Here is a 20,594-nt window from a genome sequence, read left to right as displayed (position 1 = left end):
ACTTGTGTTAAACTTCAGAAAGAAGTCCAAGTTTTGAACGGTACATCGTTTTTAATGAGGCGAAAAAATGTGTAACTTTGGCGAGTATAAGTCGCACCAGCCAAAAAATGCATAATAGAGAAGAAAAAAACATATTCAAGATAAGATAAGCCTTTATTTGTCCCACAATAGGGAAATTCCAGTGTTGCAACACAAAGTAGGTGCAGTAGGGCAGCAAATAATAATAAAAAAACAGATAACTTAAAAAAAAACATATATAAGTCACACTTTGTTATGTGAAAATAACAAACAATATCACGTCGCTCCGGTGTATAAGTATAAGTATACAAGTATAAATATAAGTCGCACCCCGGCCAAAACTATGAAAAAAGGTGCGACTTATAGTCCGGAAAATACGGTAATCTTGACTGAAATGAAAGATTTTTTCGTGAAATATGAACAAAATGCGTCGTGTGTCGGATTAGTTGTCGTTCTTGTCAACTAAATTAAAAAAGTGATTCAGTTTTTTCCCCTCAGTGTCGCGCTGGTTCTTGCCAATGTTATTTGGCTCTGCTGCTCTTCCCAGTTTGTCAATTAGATTCAGCACAATTGCCAACAATGCAACAGACAATGATCCATTCACTTTAGTTTTTGCACAAATATTTAAATATTTTAAATTTCAATGCCAAGGGAAAGGCTCAATATTCAACACTTATTTTTATTTCAACAACATTGTCCGGAAGTTTACCTCGGACGACTCTTGGACAAATGAGGATTTACTCAGGATTATTATCAATCTTTAAACAGTGATTGTCATTTTTAACAAATCATTGTAGTAGTTGATTTAATACTTAATCTAGTTTGTTTGTTAAGATTCCCAAACCATGTAGGAAAAGTCAAATGTTGGTATGTTCATGTGATGAGTGTCTATTGATGCTAGTTTTAATATTAATTCATGTTTTAGGGCTGAAACAAGTTAATGGATTAATCACACCTAAGTAATAATAGAGATAACTGTCAACTAATTTAGTAATCGCATAATCGTTGCCCTGACGATACACAGACTCCAAAACCTGCCAATAAACTCCATCAGGACGTCCTCCCCTTAGCTTCATCTTGGTCAGATTTAGTAAAAAACGAATCATTACAGGCATTTTGTGTTCGAAACAACTCAAAAAAACATCACAAATGATAATAATCAACTCTTAATCTTAATTTAATTGCCACTTTTTTAGACTATTTAGGCTTAACGACAACAAAAAACATTTTAGTCGGTATTTCTGTTAAAATTCTATGAACTCTGGGTGTAGGGATGAAAAACTAGGGATAAAATGGAACAGAAAGTTTTTAATTTGTGTTTTTCCATCTATTTTCCCACTCCAATTATTTGTATTTTCACTTGTGCAGTGTTTTTGGACACACGTTGCTTTCCATTGCATTATTAATTCGCTGCCCACAGTCCGTGAATTGCAGTGGAAGAAATCAATTTAAAGTTGTCAGTACAGTTTTGTCTAAAGCTAAGCCAGAGTATAAAGTTGTTCTCTGTGGAAATACTGTACAATTGTGTTTCCGCTCATTCAGATGAAAGATGTGTAGAACATGGGCATTTGTTGCAGAGTTGACACGTCACTGAAACTCGCAGAAAACGAGATATGAACAAGAAATGAGAGCTATAACTTGGAAAAGGGTCTGTGTTGTAAACAGCCTGACTTTTTGTTCCACAGAGACACATAACAGTTTAAAGAGATAAGCTTTCTGTTCACTTTTGTTTTGGACTTCACCTGTGGCCTCCTACAGCGTCTTTTAAACCTTTCAACATCACTTTCTGAAAATGTGGTATACAACCTTTATTGGCCAAGTGTTTTACCATTTCAAATACTTTTTCAGGGTTTCCAAGGAAAGACTGGACCTCCAGGACCTGGTGGAGTAGTCGGACCGATGGTAAGCGTTTGTACACTCTACTTCTGCCTACATTTACATTATTTAACTATATTTATTTTTATTCAACTACATTTATTTTATTTATATTTATTATATGTATTTATTTTATTTTTTATATTTTTTTATTTACTTTATTTATTTTATGTATTTTATTTATTTTATTTATTTTATTTATTTTATTTCAGAATGCAGAAAATCACTTATAATTTCTTAAATGTTTTTTGATTTTCAATGTTTTGTGTGAAACAACAATTAAACCTGAGCCAACACATTTTGACACTAAAAATATTCCACTTGTGGGGGTCACAAGTTACATTACATTACATGACATTATTTAAACTTTTGACTACAACTGAACCTTTTTCTACAAAGTTTCAGTAAATACACAATTAGAACACAACAGCAGCTACATTTTTTTAATCATTTTATCAACTCTCCAAAAGAACTTCCTGATGTTGTATCCTTGGCCAAGGCACAAGGTCGAGGTTTATTTATAAAGCACATTTAAATTGCAATCGCCAGTTCCCAAAGTTCTGAACTACGACGAAAAAATAATATAGGGATTGTTTTTTACTTTCTTTAATTACATAGTAGAAAAAGCTTCAGTTGTAGTCATCTGGACTCAGTTTGAAAAAATAGACGTTTCGACTCTCATCCAAGAGTCATTGTCAATAAAAGAATTTAGATCGAGAACTCCGATATTAATACTGTTCTGTGGTAAGACCCGCCCATTGGGCGGAGCCTTCCTGAAGTAGAAAGAGTTGTTTGTTTCAACAGAAACTTCCCCCTTGTATCTACCGAGCTAGCCTATTCAGAATCTTGACACGTCACAAAGGCGCCGGTCCAGCTGGCAGCCCGGTGCAACGCTCCGCTCTTTTTTCACACTTTTTTCACACTTATGTGCTTTATCTTTTGTATTTTGTAAATATTTTTTCTACTTTAGTTGTACGATCGGGACACGCGCTGGAATCGCTTAATTCAACTTGTTTCGACTTTGTTCGGCTGGATTATTGAGTGTTTTTCGTTGTGTCGTCGTGATGTGCGCTAGCTCTGAGCTAGCCCCACCGGCCCCACCGCGCTCCTCGGCCACAGCCGCCGTATGGATCGGCGCCGGTGCGTTTATACAAACGAGGAACTCATGAAACTGCGGAAAACCATCGTCTTACCCGGAGATCGTCACGTTGTCCCGGCGGACATCCTAATTTTTCCCCTCCATCCCTTGTTGGGAAATGGGAGGTTTTGTCTATAGGAGTTTTTGTTTATAAGAGTTCTTCTATTGAGAGTGTTTTTTTAAACTTCTTATATTCTGTGATCTGTCCTTTTCCTCTGTATCTACTGCGTTGTATCAATGAAATTTCCCCATGTGTGGACAATAAAGGCTTATCTTATCTTATCTTAATGGGCTATTAGAATCATCTTTGTCTTTGTGAGACCCTGGCTCAACCACCCTGAGTACCTGATTAGCATCTAAATGTCCTGGTCCTGGTCCTCTACCTTTCCAGGGGTTCAGTATACCATTAAAGATACCAGGCAGATTGAATCTTAGCCCTCCATTTCTGTTTAAAGAAGGTCTTTCTTTTTTAACAAAAATAGCTTCCTTGACTCCTCTTTCAAACCATCTTTTCTCCCTGCTTAAAACCTTCACCTCACCGTCTTCAAACGAGTGATTAGAGGCTTCAAGATGGAGATGCACGACGCTCTGTGGTCCTGAACTTGTATTTCTTCTGTGCTGATAGAGCCTCTTGTGTAGAGGCTGTTTCGTCTCACCTATGTAACGTTCTTTACAGCTTTCTTCACTGCATTGGATCGAGTAAACTACATTGCTCTGTTTTTTCCTGGTATCTATAATGGTATACTGAACCCCTGGAAAGGTAGAGGACCAGGACAAGGACATTTAGATGCTAATCAGGTACTCAGGGTGGTTGAGCCAGGGTCTCACAAAGACAAAGAGGATTCTAATAGCCCATTAAAATTCTGAATAGGCTAGCTCGGTAGATACAAGGGGGGAGTTTCTGTTGAAACAAACAACTCTTGCTACTTCAGGAAGGCTCCGCCCAATGGGCGGGTCTTACCACAGAACAGTATTAATATCGGAGTTCTCGATCTAAATTCTTTTATTGACAATGACTCTTAGATGAGAGTCGAAACGTCTATTTTTTCAAACTGAGTCCAGATGACTACAATTGAAGCTTTTTCTACTATGGAATACGCCTGGACGAATGAGGGATTACACCGACATATTTCTTTAATTACATTACATTATATTTTTTGTATTACATTATCTACAAAGGGGCGCCTCTGGTATAGTTGGTATTAAAACGTCTCGTCACGTGATCCTCTGTATCCGTGGAGATAGAAGCGTCTACATTTGATACATTTTGAAGACTCCTCACATTGCATAAAAAGAGTCATTAACAATAGTAATTGTTTAACGCTGCTGATGCCGTTCTCCTCCAGGGTCCCACCGGCGAGACTGGCCCCAACGGAGAGAGAGGACACCCGGGAACCCCTGGACCCCCCGGTGAACAGGGTCTGCCTGGAGCGGCCGGCAAAGAGGGAGGAAAGGTAAAGACTAGACCTTCATTTGAAGATGTGTTTTTTTAGAAAATCTATTGAATTACTCTGACGTCGATGTTTTTATTTTACATTTGTCGACTTGTTTTTCACTTTTCTCCTTCTTATAGCACACATGTTAAGTCAAATGGACTTTTTTGGAGCTTTCAACCATGTTATAACACTGTTCGCCCATCAAAAACATGCCTGGAGTTGTATTTAACATGTTTATTCACAAGGTCCTCTCTCGTGAAGCCTCACACAGTTTTAATTTCTCAGTTTCAAATGTCTTTAATTGGTGACATCATACGTTTTTAAGTCAAAGATACTGAAAAGCATGTTTAAAGGTCAATAACAACACAAATATTGCGTAACACGTGTGCACAACAGGTGATCTAGTCTTTTTTTTCCTTTCTTTTCTTAAGCTATTGTATTATTAAGCTATTGTATTATACCACTAACGTCTGTTCTTTTCTCCTGCCATTTAGGGAGACCCAGGTCCTCAGGGCGTTTCTGGCAAAGTCGGTCCCCAGGGTCTGAGGGGCTTCCAGGGAGTGAGGGGTCTCCCAGGAGCCATGGTAACGTTCAACACGCCAAGTCAATTACACAAATCGCCCAAAACATGCACAGTGTGTCCGCCGCTTAACGCTTTTCAATATGCCGCCTCCAAACCCTAATGACCAGGCTAAACTACAGGCTGTTGCACCAAATGTCAGGCCTGGCACGGCGGCCGGCTAAAAGCTGGCGGAGGCTAAAGTTATACAGAGACAATTATAATCCGTGCCAGGCTCAAAAAGTGACAAAATAATTGGAGATATTTGTTTTGGGAGTTTTGGTGGATTGCAGTTGTGTCGTGTAACTTTATAGGATTTTTACTTTTTTATTTCTTTTGCGGGAAGAGGAGCCTCGAGTTCTTTTATCGAGATTCAGCCGGTGACTCATCGTTAAGTCAACTTTTTCCTCCGCTGACGAGTGAAAGTCGCAGGTGAAAAGAGGTCGTTGGGGTCGGTGTGGGAGGACGTGGGCGAAGGAGCAGAGAAGAAGGACCATGAGCCGAAAACATACCAAAAAATGGATTCAAATGCTTAGAGTTGGATTATGGATTTACCTGTGTCTTGCGTACATTGTTAGTGAATGGTCAACACGCAAAAAATGCACTTTTATCCCAACAATAAGATATTATCGTATTCTCCGGAGTATAAGTCGCACTGGCGTATAAGTCGCACCAGCCAAAAAATGCATAATAGAGAAGAAAAAAACATATATAAGTCGCACTGGAGTATGAAATGCGGTTGCAAGTGTAAAAATCACATATTAGTCACTCCGGAGTATAAGTATATAAGTACAAATATAAGTATAAGTCGCACCTCGGCCAAAACTGTGAAAAAGCTGCGTCTTATAGTCCGGAAAATACGGTAAATACATAATTTAATCCCTCTCCAAGATTTTAACTTTTAAAATGACATCCCGGCATGCTATATTCTTTGTCTGGATAGATAGATTTAGATTTTGAAATAGAATAAAATGTGTATTGGCGAGAAGAACCGTTCAACTCACATGAAATCTGTACAATATTGTTAAAGATAAAACTCACTTAAACTGCTCCACACACACTTACATAAGAACGTTCACACAGTACGAGGACATCTCTTACTTTACCTCTTGGCCTCGGATTACCTGCCGCCTGAACAAAATAGCATATCACCAACGAAACACTTGTGGAGCGAGCGAAAGTTGGAAGTGAATAAGTTAGTTTGGTGTTCGGAGCCCGGCGCCTACAGCTACGACTGCTCTTATTGTGAAGTTTGTCCCAGGTCACAACAGAGAGAGGTTTTTCTGTTAATAACTCAAAAGCACACAACAACGACTCCCACTCGCCCTGAGAAATGGAAGAGCGGCTCACAAACAATAAAGAACATTTTTGGGACCGAGGTTTTCTCACCAAATGCAACTGCAGAAAGTGTAGTGGGTTTTTGGAAAGATCATTTGTGAGAACGTCAGACAAGTTATTAGAAACCATCAGTGTTGTCTGCTCGCTCTCTCTCTCTGGTCGGGTTTTTGTTTTTGTATTTGTTCTTTAATTAAAATAAATAAACATTTACCGTATTTTCCGGACTATAAGTCACACTGGAGTATAAGTCGCACCAGCCAAAAAATACATAATAGAGAAGAAAAAGTATGAAATGCAGTTGTGTGAAAATAACAAATAATATCACATATAAGTCGCTCCGGAGTATAAGTATATAAGTATAAATATAAGTATAAGTCGCACCTTTTTTCATAGTTTTGGCCGGGGTGCGATTTATAGTCCAGAAAATACGGTATATTAAAAAGAAAAAGGGTTTCGTCTCCGTTTTGAGGATGTCACTGTTGCAGTCTGTCTCGTCGTTAGATAGTCATGAAGCCACGTAAAAAAACTTCGAGAAGACAGAAGTTTTGGGTTTGGATCCTCATCAACTGCCTGCCGAGTCACCGACAACACCTAAAAGCAGCAAAAACTTTCCACAAGAAGCTTTTGCTGACATTTACATCAAACTACCTCGTCCTCGTCTGTGCGGACTTCGTGTCTGATCACGGGCAGTCGGAATTATTAACTTAATACATTGGTTTGTCTTTAATTAAATCAATAATAATAAAAAAGTACAGCTTAATGTAAAGTACTTTAACTCACATTGTTTCTATTTTGCCGTTCAGAAAGTTTGATTTTGCTAAAGCTCGTCACAAACATGAGGAACGTGTCAGACAATGAGAAAAAAAAAGTTTAAAAAAAAGAACAATTTCACTGTTAGTCGATCATGATCCCAGTAATCGTAAATAATCGTTAAATTAGTGGTGGTTTTTCATCATAATGTGACAGTCTGACCACCTGGACAGGAGGGAATGATGCTAACGCTAAGTCTGCTAGTCGGCTCATAGCGTTTATTAGCGTAGCCGCACAATTAACTTAGTACTTTAATATGTAAACTACCAACAGTTCCAGAAACAAAGTGCTCGCTGTACTCTCCTGATGGCGCCGCTCCATATCTGGCAACAAACAGGGTCTTTGGGAATGTTAAGAATCTCTTTTGAGACGTTTTTTCCATAAAATCCACAGCAAGCAGACGACATAGCGGATTCTGTCCTCAAAAGTGTATCAACAAGTATTTCATGACTCATGAATACTGACAGAAATAAGACTAGAGGCATCTAAGGTTTATTATCCAACCAGCTCAGAACCAAAAGTAAAGAGCAGATCAGGTCTAAAATAGGTTTAATCCAGGTCATAATCGGTTCCAAGAAAAGCAGTTTTTCTAAAGCATTTGTACCCGAGAGCCGTTCATTCACACCAAAGAGTTCTACTGTCCAAACTTTGCAAAGACAACTGCAGACAGTGAGACAGATTTACAGCCTCACTCTGTCGCATGGACGTCATTTCTGGTTCGAGACAAGACACACGGCGCCCATAAACAAGCTAATAAATAAGTTTAGTGTCCAGAAAGAGTGCCCGTCCAGCCATTTAATGCACAATGCTAAAATGTGCGGAGGTGGAGAGTCCACTTGGCAGCGTCTGTTCCCTCTGGCTCGGCGCTGTAAATGAGTTATTACTGTGACACGGCTCACACGGCGGCTCTGGGTTTTCCATATTAGACCTTTGTGTCCCGGGGTCCATCGAGGTGACGGCGATGAATCGAAAATACCTTCAAAAACCTTGTCATCTTTCACTTTGAACAGTTTTATTTGATGTAAATTGCAATCGGGCGTTGCATTAGTATTATAAACAGTCTTTCTTTATGCATTACATCATTAGCATACATTTGGTTTTCAGCAACAAAAGTGAAGTTGAGGTGGATTTAAGTTTTGAAAATCATGTTTGTACATTCAAATAGTGTAGTTTAGCTCATGTAATAGAGTCTAGTGTATGGATAGTGTAGGACAATTTATCAATATTGTGGCATTGTCACAGATAAAGTAGGAAATATCATGTTTGCGGTCAGATGTCGATTTTATCAGAGCGACTTCCCGTTTCTCGATAACTTCGTCTAAATAATGGTTTGATTTGTCGAGAATAATTGGACAGTGAGGTTGAGTCTAGGCTTGGGAACGACTTGAAACTGGGCCATTAGCTAAACGAAGTCAGCGCGGAGCAAGAGCAGGACGTATGTGCGCTAGCTCCTCCCAACAGTGTCTTCAGATTGAAAACGACTTGCGGAAACGTCTGAATTTCAAAAGCATTGTCCAGATAACCCTTCTTTTCACTTTGTAAATAGCACAGGGTTTTTTTCCAATTTTTGAGACAGAATAAAACCACAGAAACTGAATTTTCAACTTGGCCATTGCGCTTTCGTAAAGAACCCACAATTACAATTTAACAATTCAACATTATCCTTTAAACACTCTTGTTTTCCACACATTTCCTTGACCCGTGTCGTTGGCGTCGAGCTCGTTCAGTATTCGGCACCTCTGGCCGTCTCTCGATGTCGTCCGACCGCTGTGATCACCGCTGCGTGTTTGACTTTGAGCTGCTCCTGTCGAGCTCCGCCCTCACTCTGTCCCTTCCTGTTGTTCCAGGGTCCAGGCGGTCTGAAGGGAGGAGAAGGGCCTCAGGGTCCCCCCGGCCCCCTCGTGAGTATATACGCCATTACCAGGTGCCCCCTCGTGTCTGCTGCTGGAGGCAAACCATGCAAATACACAGACTTTCACAACTACACGGACTGTTTTTATGTTGTTTTTTTAAGCCAAGGCAAATGTCCATCGTTTCAGGCACATGATTCTTTCCCGATTTGAAGGATTTTGTGAAGACATTTCCCCATTCAACAGACATAATATTTGATTTGAATTGCTGTAACAACCTAGAACCATTGCCATGTCAAATCCTTCAAATCAGGAAGTAAACCTGAAGCCTGAAACCCATGAATGTCTTTGATTGGATCGGATTGTGTTCATTAAAGATTGACATGGCGGGAGAGGAGACGACATTACACAACAATATGTGACAAGACTGCACACAAACGATGTGTGTCCTGGAAGCACGAGAACGCACAGTTTCCATGTCGATCTCATATCTGCAGCGGTAATGTCAATCTTTTGGTTGAAATGGACGGATAATTGGGCTGAATTGTTTGGACAGTCAAATCACTCACTAATTCTGCAGTGATTGATTTTCTTTCTATGTTTAGATAGTTCAAAGTCTGTAGTTCAATATTATCTTACGCTCATGTTGAGTAGAGATATCTGTGACTTTACAACCTTTGAAAACGACGTTACTCTTTTATTCTAAAGGCGGTGTCATTTGTCACGCAGACACTAAATACAAAGCGACAAAGTTAAGGTTTAAAATCCGAAAAATACACAGGAAATGCAGAGATATTGCTGCTGTCGATCATGCCGGCGTTGGCTTCAATGGTTAGGGCTGGGTTTTATTTGTTTCAGCATTGCGAGATAGGGCCTTCGCCTCGTTTTTGTCGGAAAATGTTTCTCCAAGTTGAAAAATGCACACAAACGATGGCAAAAGTCGGAGAAATTACTCGGGAACTCGAGTCAAAAGCTGCGGCCCGACTGCGTATCAGTGTAGCGTTTAACTCCTTAAGCTCAGGCCTGATTTGTCCTAAAACCCCCGGCAATCACGACCAAGAATTGAAGCCGAAGCCGTTTCTGAACCCTTTGGAATACAAACAAACGGCTGGGCCCTTTGTGAGTCTGACACTTTAGCGGTTTTGTCATCGTGCGCTCTGATTTACGCGGTGACAAGCTACAAACAAAGGAAAATCTGATAGCGAATCCCATCCAGAGATCTTTGGCTAAACGTCACTAGCTTTATGGGTTTACTGTCAGTCAGCCATATCATAAGAGCAACAGACGCGGCGCCATTATTGATTTCATTACCGCTACAGCGTTAGCCGAAGGGAAAACGGTTTAAAAAAAATTAAAAGAACGGTTAGCTTTCGAGAAAACGCTAACAACGATAAATCTTACGGCTTAGCTCTATTAGGCATGGCCATTATCGGTGACTTTAGAATCACGACTTTGCCAGGTAAAAGCACACAAACATTAGCATCCCGAGGACCCCACAGACGCGGCGATAGAGCCATTTGCACGATATTAGGCAAATGTGGCAAGCAATTACGCAGAAACTTGACTTTTAAATATTCCGTTGACCAGAGCACTCCTCTTCATTCATCTTCTGCGATTGGTCCCTGTCCAAGCCTAGTTTCCATAGCAACTGTAAAGCTCAGCCAGATGAGAACACACTAACTCCAAACCTCTTTTTTTTTGCCATTTTGCTGATAATTGCACAGCATTTCTCCCTGGGTCGAATCTGTCTTAATTACATTCAATGAAGGACGTTGTTCCCGAAATGACTCGAATCGAATGCCATATTGTGGACACTTTTTTTGCCGTTTTATGTAGTCAAGTGTAGAGCTTTGAAAGGGCGATACTCAAATAACCTTTCCCTCTTTTTTAGTCTTAAATGTAATAGCGTGGAAAGCCGCTCTCCAGAGCTTTGGCGGCGCGTCCGCATCGAGAAGGATTTGAGTGACGGCCGGCTTTGAACCATCCGGCATTTTGTTCAAGCGTTAAACGTGGGCCCGCGATAATAACCCCGGCTCAGGCGCAAAGATTAGATGACATCGGATATGCAGCGCGACGTGCGAGGAGATGAAGAAAAAAATGGATGCGTTTCTTTTTGTTTTATTTTTAACTCTTCCCCTGGCCAAATTGGAGGGTTGGGAATTAAGTTCGTTCATGGTCATTTTTCTAAAGCTTAAATCATGAGCTGATCTGGGACGGCACTTAACAGATGAAATAAATTTAATAAAAACTTCTCAGAGCTTTTATCTAGGGCAGCTTGATACTGTAATAATCCTCTAATATTGTGATATGCAATACAGCTGTTAAGTACTGCGATATCGATATTATTGGGATATTTCAACACACTATATCATATTTTTTCTCTTGATTTTGAAAATGATTTAAAGGAGACATATTTAGCTTTTTTCCAGGTACTTCATATCAAACCATAGCATAAATAGATCATAATTTTGCTAATTTTAAACCCCAATATCGATCTAAAATGCCTTAAAAAAAGGAAACAGGTCCATTGACTTCCTTACTAGCCCCGCCTCTTCATAGTGGCATTTCAGCACAACAAGCAGCAGATTGACGTTTACATGTTTTTATTCGTGCAAATTCGTTATTCGTGGCAAAAGGGGTCCTACATTTTCAAAGTGCAGTGATGTGGGCGGGGATAGGGGGTAGGTTTGAACTTCAGTTTCAGGACAATACGGGATTACTCAAACACGCATGAATCAATCAATCAAAATGCAACTTTGTGTAAACTAATGGTGACAAAACACAATATTAAAAGTTCATTAGAGTTGATTTAGCATAATATAGACTAAATTAGGCCTTAACCTGAAAAACACATAAATAATTTGTTTTTAACATTTTCCTTAACAAAAACTAAATTAAATTAAACATGTATTTAGTTATTGTGATGTATTTTGTTACAGTGTTGATTATTGCATCAGCCAATATTGCAATATTGATACTTTTCCAGAATATTTGGCTTGCAGCACTACTTTAATCATGTTATTGTTGTGTTACTTCAAATAGCTCCTGTGTGTTGGAGTAATCCTGTATTCTGTTACAACTGAGGCTTGAGTGCTCAGGAAATACCACTTTTCACCTACCCCCTATGTCCTTACATCATCATTACATCATCCTTTCTCTTTTAACCATATTACTTCCACACGTGTCATTTTCCGGATCAACGAGCGGCGAAAAATCCATCTGTAACTAACCATTTCGCTCGCTAAATAAGAATCTTTTAGCAGTTTGATCCATCGCTCAAAAGACTTTCCACCTGTCGTTTTGTTTTAAAACTTTGAAAAGTGGTTTTGAAATCGGAGAGGAAAAGTTGGTGCTCGCGAGAGATCTGATATTTTCCGCCATCGATTTGCTGCCTGAGTTACAGCGTCCGCGGGGAGGACGGTGTGAGGCAAAGAGACTCTCTGCAGGAAGAAGAAGAAAATGAAATAGAGAGAATGTGACTCTTAAGTTGGGTTCTGGGTCGGGAGATTCTTTCATTTCCGAGGCTGAAAATGACATGTGTGGGAGAAAAAAATGTTTAAAAGGAGAGGGATGAAAGATGATGGAAGGGCTGCGGTGACAGTTTTTAGAAAGTATTTGAACTAAATGTGTGTCTGATAAGTCGTGGAGAAGATATATCACATTTCAAAGCACGGTAGGAAGAGAAATCTCGGTTTAATTTAGAAAAAAAAGAGAGTAAAAAGCAAAGATTTGTACAAGATTTACAGTGTTTACTTTATCTTCAACAGCTGAAAACTAAAAAACGTATCATAGTTACTTTTGATACAGTAAAAGGGAAACGTCCAAACTAAACCTGGACTAGAACAGGACTATAAAAGGACTAGAACAGGACTATAAAAGGACTGGATCAGGACTATAAAAGGACTAGAACAGGACTATAAAAGGACTGGATCAGGACTATAAAAGGACTAGATCAGGACTATAAAAGGACTAGATCAGGACTATAAAAGGACTAGAACAGGACTATAAAAGTACTAGAACAGGACTATAAAAGGACTAGAACAGAACTATAAAAGTACTAGAACAGGACTATAAAAGGACTAGAACAGAACTATAAAAGTACTAGAACAGGACTATAAAAGTACTAGAACAGGACTATAAAAGTACTAGAACAGGACTATAAAAGGACTAGAACAGGACTATAAAAGGACTGGATCAGGACTATAAAAGGACTAGAACAGGACTATAAAAGTACTAGAACAGGACTATAAAAGGACTAGAACAGAACTATAAAAGTACTAGAACAGGACTATAAAAGGACTAGAACAGAACTATAAAAGTACTAGAACAGGACTATAAAAGGACTAGATCAGGACTATAAAAGTACTAGAAAAGGACTATAAAAGGACTAGAACAGGACTATAAAAGGACTGGATCAGGACTATAAAAGGACTAGATCAGGACTATAAAAGGACTAGATCAGGACTATAAAAGGACTATAAAAGGACTAGATCAGGACTATAAAAGGACTAGATCAGGACTATAAAAGGACTAGAACAGGACTATAAAAGGACTAGAACATGACTATAAAAGTACTAGAACAGGACTATAAAAAGACTAGATCAGGACTATAAAAGGACTAGAACAGGACTATAAAAGTACTAGAACAGGACTATAAAAGGACTAGATCAGGACTATAAAAGGACTGGCTCAGGACTATAAAAGTACTAGAACGGGACTATAAAAGTACTAGATCAGGACTATAAAACTACTAGAATAGGACCAAAATGTAACCTTTTTTAGGTTTATAATTTCCCTTCCTGTTTGTAATTGATGACATCACACTAGGAATTTAAAACACTCATCTAAAAACTCATCTAATGTCACTATTCTTATTATTTGACATAAAAAGATAAGTGACAGCGACTTTATTTTGTTGAATTAATGTTTAGAAAGTCAGAAAAGTTGTTTATTTGTGTAAATTATGCATAAACTTTGACTGGAATGAGTGTTCCTAGTGTGATGTCACTTCCTGTCATTTTTTTTACACATTTTTAACGTTTTCTTTACAAATATCTGCTTGATTGATGCAACACTATCATTTTCAATCTACAACAGGTTTAAATACGCCAAATAAAGTAGAAAATCGTAAAAAAAAACTGTCACAAAACGTCACTTTAAATATTCATCCCATTAAAATTGTCCCATTTGCATATCACACTTGCTCTGGTCGGTTCTGACGTGGGTGAAGTTGCTCGGCCAGAATCCTCCCGCGGATGCACATGGAGGGTCACTCATTGTCCTGACGCTGCTGCTGTCCTGGAGGAGGCGCCTGCGCTCACATTCTTACACCAAACTGTGGCAGACAATGAAAGTCTCTAGCCGCTGCCAAGACTCCGCCCGAGCCAAGTGTCAAACGCGACCTCACTGCGCGGCGTTTCACAACAGATGACGTCGTGTGATGGTGAAATTCCCCGTTCGACTGACAAAACGCAGATGTTTCGATGAAGTTTACGATTAATATCTCTTTAATTAATTTCATCCACATCAATCACGAACTTGGAAGGGGTTCAACGTCGCCTCTGTGAGCGAAAAACAAATTAGGATGAATTGTTTTTTGTTTGTGAAAAGTGGCATTTTTTGGTGTCATTTGAAAGGACTTTGAGACATAAGATTAAAGTGACGTATGACAGGTTTTTACAAATCTCTAATTTTGACTTTACTTGGTGTTTTTATACCTGTTGTACATATAATTATAGTTTTACACCAATCAGGCAGGTATTTGTGGAGAAAAGTCAAAAAATCTGTGGAAAAATGACAGGAAGTGACATCACACCAGGGACACTCACTCCAGTCAAAGTTTATGCATAATTTACACAAAAGAAACAACTTTTTTGACTCTCTAAACATTAATTCAACAAAATAAAGTCACTCTCATATATCTTTATTTGTCAAATTAAAACATAGTGACTTTAGATGAGTTTTTGCCCAGTGTTTGCTGGGTCATTTCCTAGTGTGATGTCATCAATTACAAACAGGAAGTGAAATAAAAAACCTAAAAAATGTGCTATTCTGTGTTAAAAATCTAAAAAAATATAAAGAAAAAATTCAAACTATATTTATATTGACTCCGTTTTAGTACAAGTCATCCGACCTGTCGGGGGCACTTTAATATTGCACGTTTGTGAATCCAATCGCTGACAAATAATGAAGTTCAACATGTATATTCATTTTCAGTTTGTTAATTAGTCATATATTTGATTTAGTTTGTGTAAAACGTGTGCCAAAAAGGTCTGAGCGCACAATAAAACACTCAAAGAACCAAGAAACATTTGACATCTGAAATAAACAAGCGAAAAATATTAAGATTATATATCGCAAAGTGCCTCTGTGTCCAATTCTGACTTCTTTAAAAGATGTGAAGCCGATCAATGCTCGCGATGGTGAAGTTTACACACGCAGTACTTTACGTTTGCACATGAACAGGGATTGATTGAAAGCAGCGGCGTGTCAGGAGAATACACGTACATCCAGGTGAATATTTGTGTGAACGCAGACGCCAGACCTTGCCCGGATAAAAGGCCGGAGAAAGCGGCCCCCAGATCAAAGACGCCATTAGGTTCATTTGTGAATGTGGCCCCCGCACGGTAAACGCAGAGCTCACCTGGCGCGTCGAGAGGCAGGCCATGGGATTCGTCTTCAGGCCTTGAAGATGGAGTATTTTAATATAAAGACGGGCCCCTGTCCTATGAGTGCTGACGTTAAAGTACTTTAAAGGCTCCCTCAAGTTCATGTTCATAGTTTTGTATGTATTTGTCCATGCAGGTCTGTGAGATCCTGTCATAGGGCGGGGCAGTTACTTACATTTTTAATCTCGTTTGGGTCCATAACTAATTCTATGTCAGTAAAAGTGTGTGATTTGGATCAGAATTAGGACTTTGGAGGTAGAAATTGGGCTTTTATTGGTGTTAAATGGCACTGGTAAAAAAAAATGTTTTGTTTATGTCCGTTTTTGAAAAGAAAAAGTGAATGGGAAGAAATCTCAATTCATTTTTGTCGCACATCGCCCAAGCTTATCCTCTCATATTGAATTTAGAACAATATTTTCAACGAGAAATTACATTCATAACACTTTTTTCAGTCATTCTAAAGAAAATGGTCACGTTTGCACATTCACCACATCCAAACTGGGACTAAACAAGGACTTTTATTTGTTTGTTGTGCACAAAACTGCCTAAGTATGTATTATGTCTTACACAGTTATTATATTTCCGTGACGACGAGTTGTTTGTCAGTTCATGTCATTCATCATCTGTAGAAACACTGTAAACGCCCTTTAATCTCCGGTTTGTATTGTTCCACTGACATACTGTAGCCGTGTATTTTAGGGTTCTCCGGGAGAGAGAGGAGCTGCGGGTCCCGGAGGTCCCATCGGAACCACCGGACGCAACGGACCCCAAGGACCCCCCGGCCCGGCTGGAGAGAAGGGCGGCCCTGTGAGTGCTTATGAAAGTCTAAAGAAGTCTGTGTTTGTCCATATGTTTGAGTATGATTAAGGCCAGGGTAAAACTGCTCTTGAATATTACATTTTATGGCAGAATTCTGTGTAAAATAGTCAATCCAGGGCCAATTATCAGGAAGGAGTTTGTTATTTTGGGAACACCGTAGCTATGGTTACATGCTCGCCGTAAATCTGACCATCATTTGATTCGTGGAGTTGTTGAAATGTCATAGAAACAGTTACACCGGAGTAATTTGATGTATTTCTGATTGTTCACAAATGATATATAATAATGCAAAAAAATAGGGAAAACTGATGTAGCAAAGACAAAAAATGAAAGAGAAAATGTAAAAGATTGAAAGTTACCGTATTTCCCGCACTATAAGGCTCATTAAGCGAAACAAAACGTGTACCGCACAAAATCGCTTCGAGGTCAGTAAACTCAACCAGAATGAATCCATGTATAAGGCGCACTGGATTATAAGGCGCGGTGTTGTTTGTTGAGAAAATTAAAGGCTTTTAAGTGCGCCTTATAGTAAGAAAAATACGGTAATTTAAATGTCATTGTATTTTCTCTTTCTCTTCTTTGTTTTTGATGCTCAGATTTGTCTTGAGCCTGTAAAAACACACCAACAATCAGATCTAATTATTGCTTTATCTATTCTCGTTATCTAAATGTGTAAAAGTGTAAATTTGTCTGTGAGTTCAAAGTGTAAAAGATTGTTCCGTAAAGTTACCAGGATGTTGAGCTCTTCCCTGTACGTGAAGTGACCTCTTCTTAACTTGCTTTGCTCGTCGCTGTGTCCAGGGAGAGAAGGGTCCGATGGGCCCCGCTGGCAGAGACGGAATCCAGGGGCCGGTGGGTCTGCCCGGTCCCGGAGGTCCTCAGGGGCCCCCCGGAGAGGACGGAGACAAGGTAAAGTCATATCGGTCAATGTCGCACTGGCGTTTCCCTCAGTATAAACGAGTAAAAGTCTAAGGATCGTGTCAAAAAATAATATTAGACGTGTATGGCACAACTATAACTGCAAATCTACATTAAAATACACTTTTTTATGTAGCACATTTTATAAACATAAGAGTTTTTGACGTGCTGCACTAACACAACAGCATAATAAGTGCTCAATTTGATTGTACTAGCTCCAAAATAATAAAACCAGTCAAATAAATAAATAAGTAAAATAAAAATAGACAGTGATGAAATAGATCATTTAAGTGGGTTAATACATAAGTAGTATCTTTACAGAGACAAAATGCTTTAACATTATGATAGTACTGTAAATATATGGCCGTACGAATGTATTGATTTTACTAATTGAGTTCCCATGATACTTTTACATGAGCGGTTCTCAAACTGTGGAGCTGTGGCACACGGGTTCCTCTGCAGTTCAAACATTTGCTGAAGAAAATGTCAATTTAATCCACATTTTTGTCTGTTTGGCCTGGTTTATTCTGCAGTCCTTTTACACCACTATTTTAAGTATTTTTTAGCGTCGTTGTATATTCGATGTTCGTTCGGATGTAGGACAAAGCCAAAATAACAAAGGGAGACACACAGAGTTTGAGGGAAATATAGAAAAACAGAAAAAGCGTGTCGTACTCTATTGTTTTCTCGTTCGTAATCGAGCCAAAGTCGCCGCGTTAATCTCCGTCTATAAGTTCAAAAGTGCTTTCATCACCGCGAGACGACCCCGAGATGTTTCAGCTCCGTCTGTTCGGGGAGAAGACTTTCTTCTTTGCACCAAAGTCGAGCTGACGGCCTCAAGCTGTGGTTTTCACACTCGAGTTTAGCTCAGACCAAAGGGAAGCGCCGGGATCAAATGACACAGGTGCGAAACCCCACAGCGTCCAGCGCATTCATCCGCCAAATAAACTCCAAAGACCCAGAAAGTTGTTTTTCAGAGTGTCAAAAGTGAAAAGTCTCGGCCAGGTTTTTAAATACTGTAAGAAATATACAGTTCTTGGGACATACTTTTGCTTTTATCATACTTCAGCTCCTTCTGTCAGTAGTAGATTTAGCTCATTTACCTACTGATCATTAGATAATACTGTATGTTCTTCTGGTTTTGTTATCCTATTTTACTTTATTTATTGGGTCTTTGTTCCTGGCCATATGTGTAAGTAATAAATATACATTAAAATAGAAAATGTAAAAAGGAATCGAGATCGAATGCTCTGATTGTGTGTTTTTAACAGTCACTTAGAGTTTAGAAGAATGCGTTTTGTACTAATTAGATTGATTGTATGTTTTAAAATAGCACTAATTAAAAGTCTGGGTTAGGGTTAGGTTTTGTTTAAGTTCAGAAAATCTATACTGAAAAGCGTTTTTTTTTAGATTTCAGCACAAAGTACAATTGACTCCAAAATTTAACAACAAAAATTATTATTATTATATATTTTTTTTGACATATCGTCCAGCCCTAATGTAAAAAATATTCCAAAATCAAATAAAAGCATTGTTCTTTCTTTTTTTTGACATTATTGTCCAGCCTTACTGTAAAACATATTTAAAAATCAAATAAAAACATTATTCTTTTTTTTTTTTTTTTGACATTATTGTCCAGCCCTAACGTAAAAATATTTAAAAATTCAATATGTTAAGAATTCAATGCTCAAGTGCAAATAAGCGTAATTTAACCTACTAATAACATCACGTGTCATTACACATTTGCAACTAGAAACTAAAAACTTGATAATAGACAAACTTAACAAGTTTATAATGTAAAAAAAGTCACTACTTGTATTCTGTAAGACCTAAAGCCTTTATATATAAATACTTCAAAGCATTGGATACATTCAGCCTCCAATCCACAGTGAAAGAGAATATAAAAAACACTCGAAATCTATTCAAAGAGGAAATACACCAACATATAGAGTAGTGCGTACTTCTAACACTTTGCAGTCTCACATAATACATTATTTTAAATCAGTCTCCAAACCCTGGTCACGTCTCCTCTGGGCATTTTGTCAATCACAGTGGCGGAGTGTCCAGAGAGACGCCAATCAATTAATTGCCAAACAGGTTCTCTTTCCCGGGGTCCAATCATATTAGGATCTGAGGGAAGTATTTACTGTCCTGCACAGGTACGACTGACACTTAAACATATTAAAGACTTGTGGCTGATGGGGCCTTCTTTATTCCATGAAAGATGCATTGAAAAACTTGAGGCGTCTCCTTGCTGCTTGTCTCCATGACGATGGATGTAATTAATGCCATGTACGATATGTGGAAAACACTTTCAGGTGTTGCTGTTGTAAAGCGCTATACAAATAAAGTTTGATTTAATAAAGACCCTCCAGGAATTATGTGTTTAGAATGTCTGCGCACACGTCCTGGTACTGATGTAAATAAAATAAAATAAAATAAAATAAATAAAATTGAATAAATAAATTAAAATAAAATCAGGACGTAAAAATGTTTTGTAGACACAGAGACATAGTTGTTGTTTACAAGTGTCATTACATTTGCCTATTGGTAATAACTAACTCCCAGCTCAATTTTCTTGTAAAGTTCACCAATTAAGGACGAGGTTGTAGTGCTTGATGAAATAAAACTAAAAATGTAACTGTAAAACTGTATTTTTGGTGACATTAAATTTAATTACGATTTAATTCTGTAATCTTTTGTAATTCTTAACACTTCTACACATGTGATGTTTTATGACGTGGCTCTGGTGTTACTCACATAGTTTGGTGGTGTAGAACCTGTGGTAAATATTCATCATAGTTTTACATCCGTTAAGTGAAAAAAAAAAAAAAATAATAATAATAATAATATATATATATATATATATATATATATATATATATATATATATATATATATATATATATATATATATATATATATATATATATATATATATATATATATATATATATATATATATATATATATATGAGTTTAAAAGTACAGGAAGTAGAGCTGAAACAGAATCCCTCTGTGATGTCATCAATGTGTGACGTCCCATTGAAAACACACACAGTTTATACTTAACTGACACACGTTTTGGACAGTTTAAATGATGATTTAAAAAAAATAAAGGTATTATTGTCAAAATTATAACTGTTGTGTAATTTATATGGATTG

The 20,594-nt window shown here is 38.2% G+C and overlaps 1 protein-coding gene across 1 annotated transcript in view; it reads left to right on the top strand.

Annotated features, from left to right (window-relative positions):
- Positions 1-20,594, top strand: part of LOC140356026 (collagen alpha-1(XI) chain-like) — a 196,153-nt gene that overhangs the window by 133,111 nt on the left and 42,448 nt on the right. Inside the window, exons 38-43 of the mRNA XM_072440716.1 lie at positions 1,867-1,920; positions 4,378-4,485; positions 4,962-5,051; positions 9,022-9,075; positions 16,392-16,499; positions 17,313-17,420. Coding sequence (XP_072296817.1) covers positions 1,867-1,920; positions 4,378-4,485; positions 4,962-5,051; positions 9,022-9,075; positions 16,392-16,499; positions 17,313-17,420 — 522 coding nt within the window. The remainder of the gene's footprint in view (positions 1-1,866; positions 1,921-4,377; positions 4,486-4,961; positions 5,052-9,021; positions 9,076-16,391; positions 16,500-17,312; positions 17,421-20,594) is intronic.

Source organism: Eucyclogobius newberryi, unplaced genomic scaffold, assembly GCF_026437365.1.
Source record: "Eucyclogobius newberryi isolate DKJ021-1_F unplaced genomic scaffold, fEucNew1.0.hap1 SCAF_12, whole genome shotgun sequence".
In the NCBI taxonomy this organism is placed as follows: domain Eukaryota; kingdom Metazoa; phylum Chordata; class Actinopteri; order Gobiiformes; family Gobiidae; genus Eucyclogobius; species Eucyclogobius newberryi.
The sequence above is the reverse complement of the archived record's forward strand: the minus strand, read 5'-3'. Positions and strand labels throughout refer to the sequence as shown.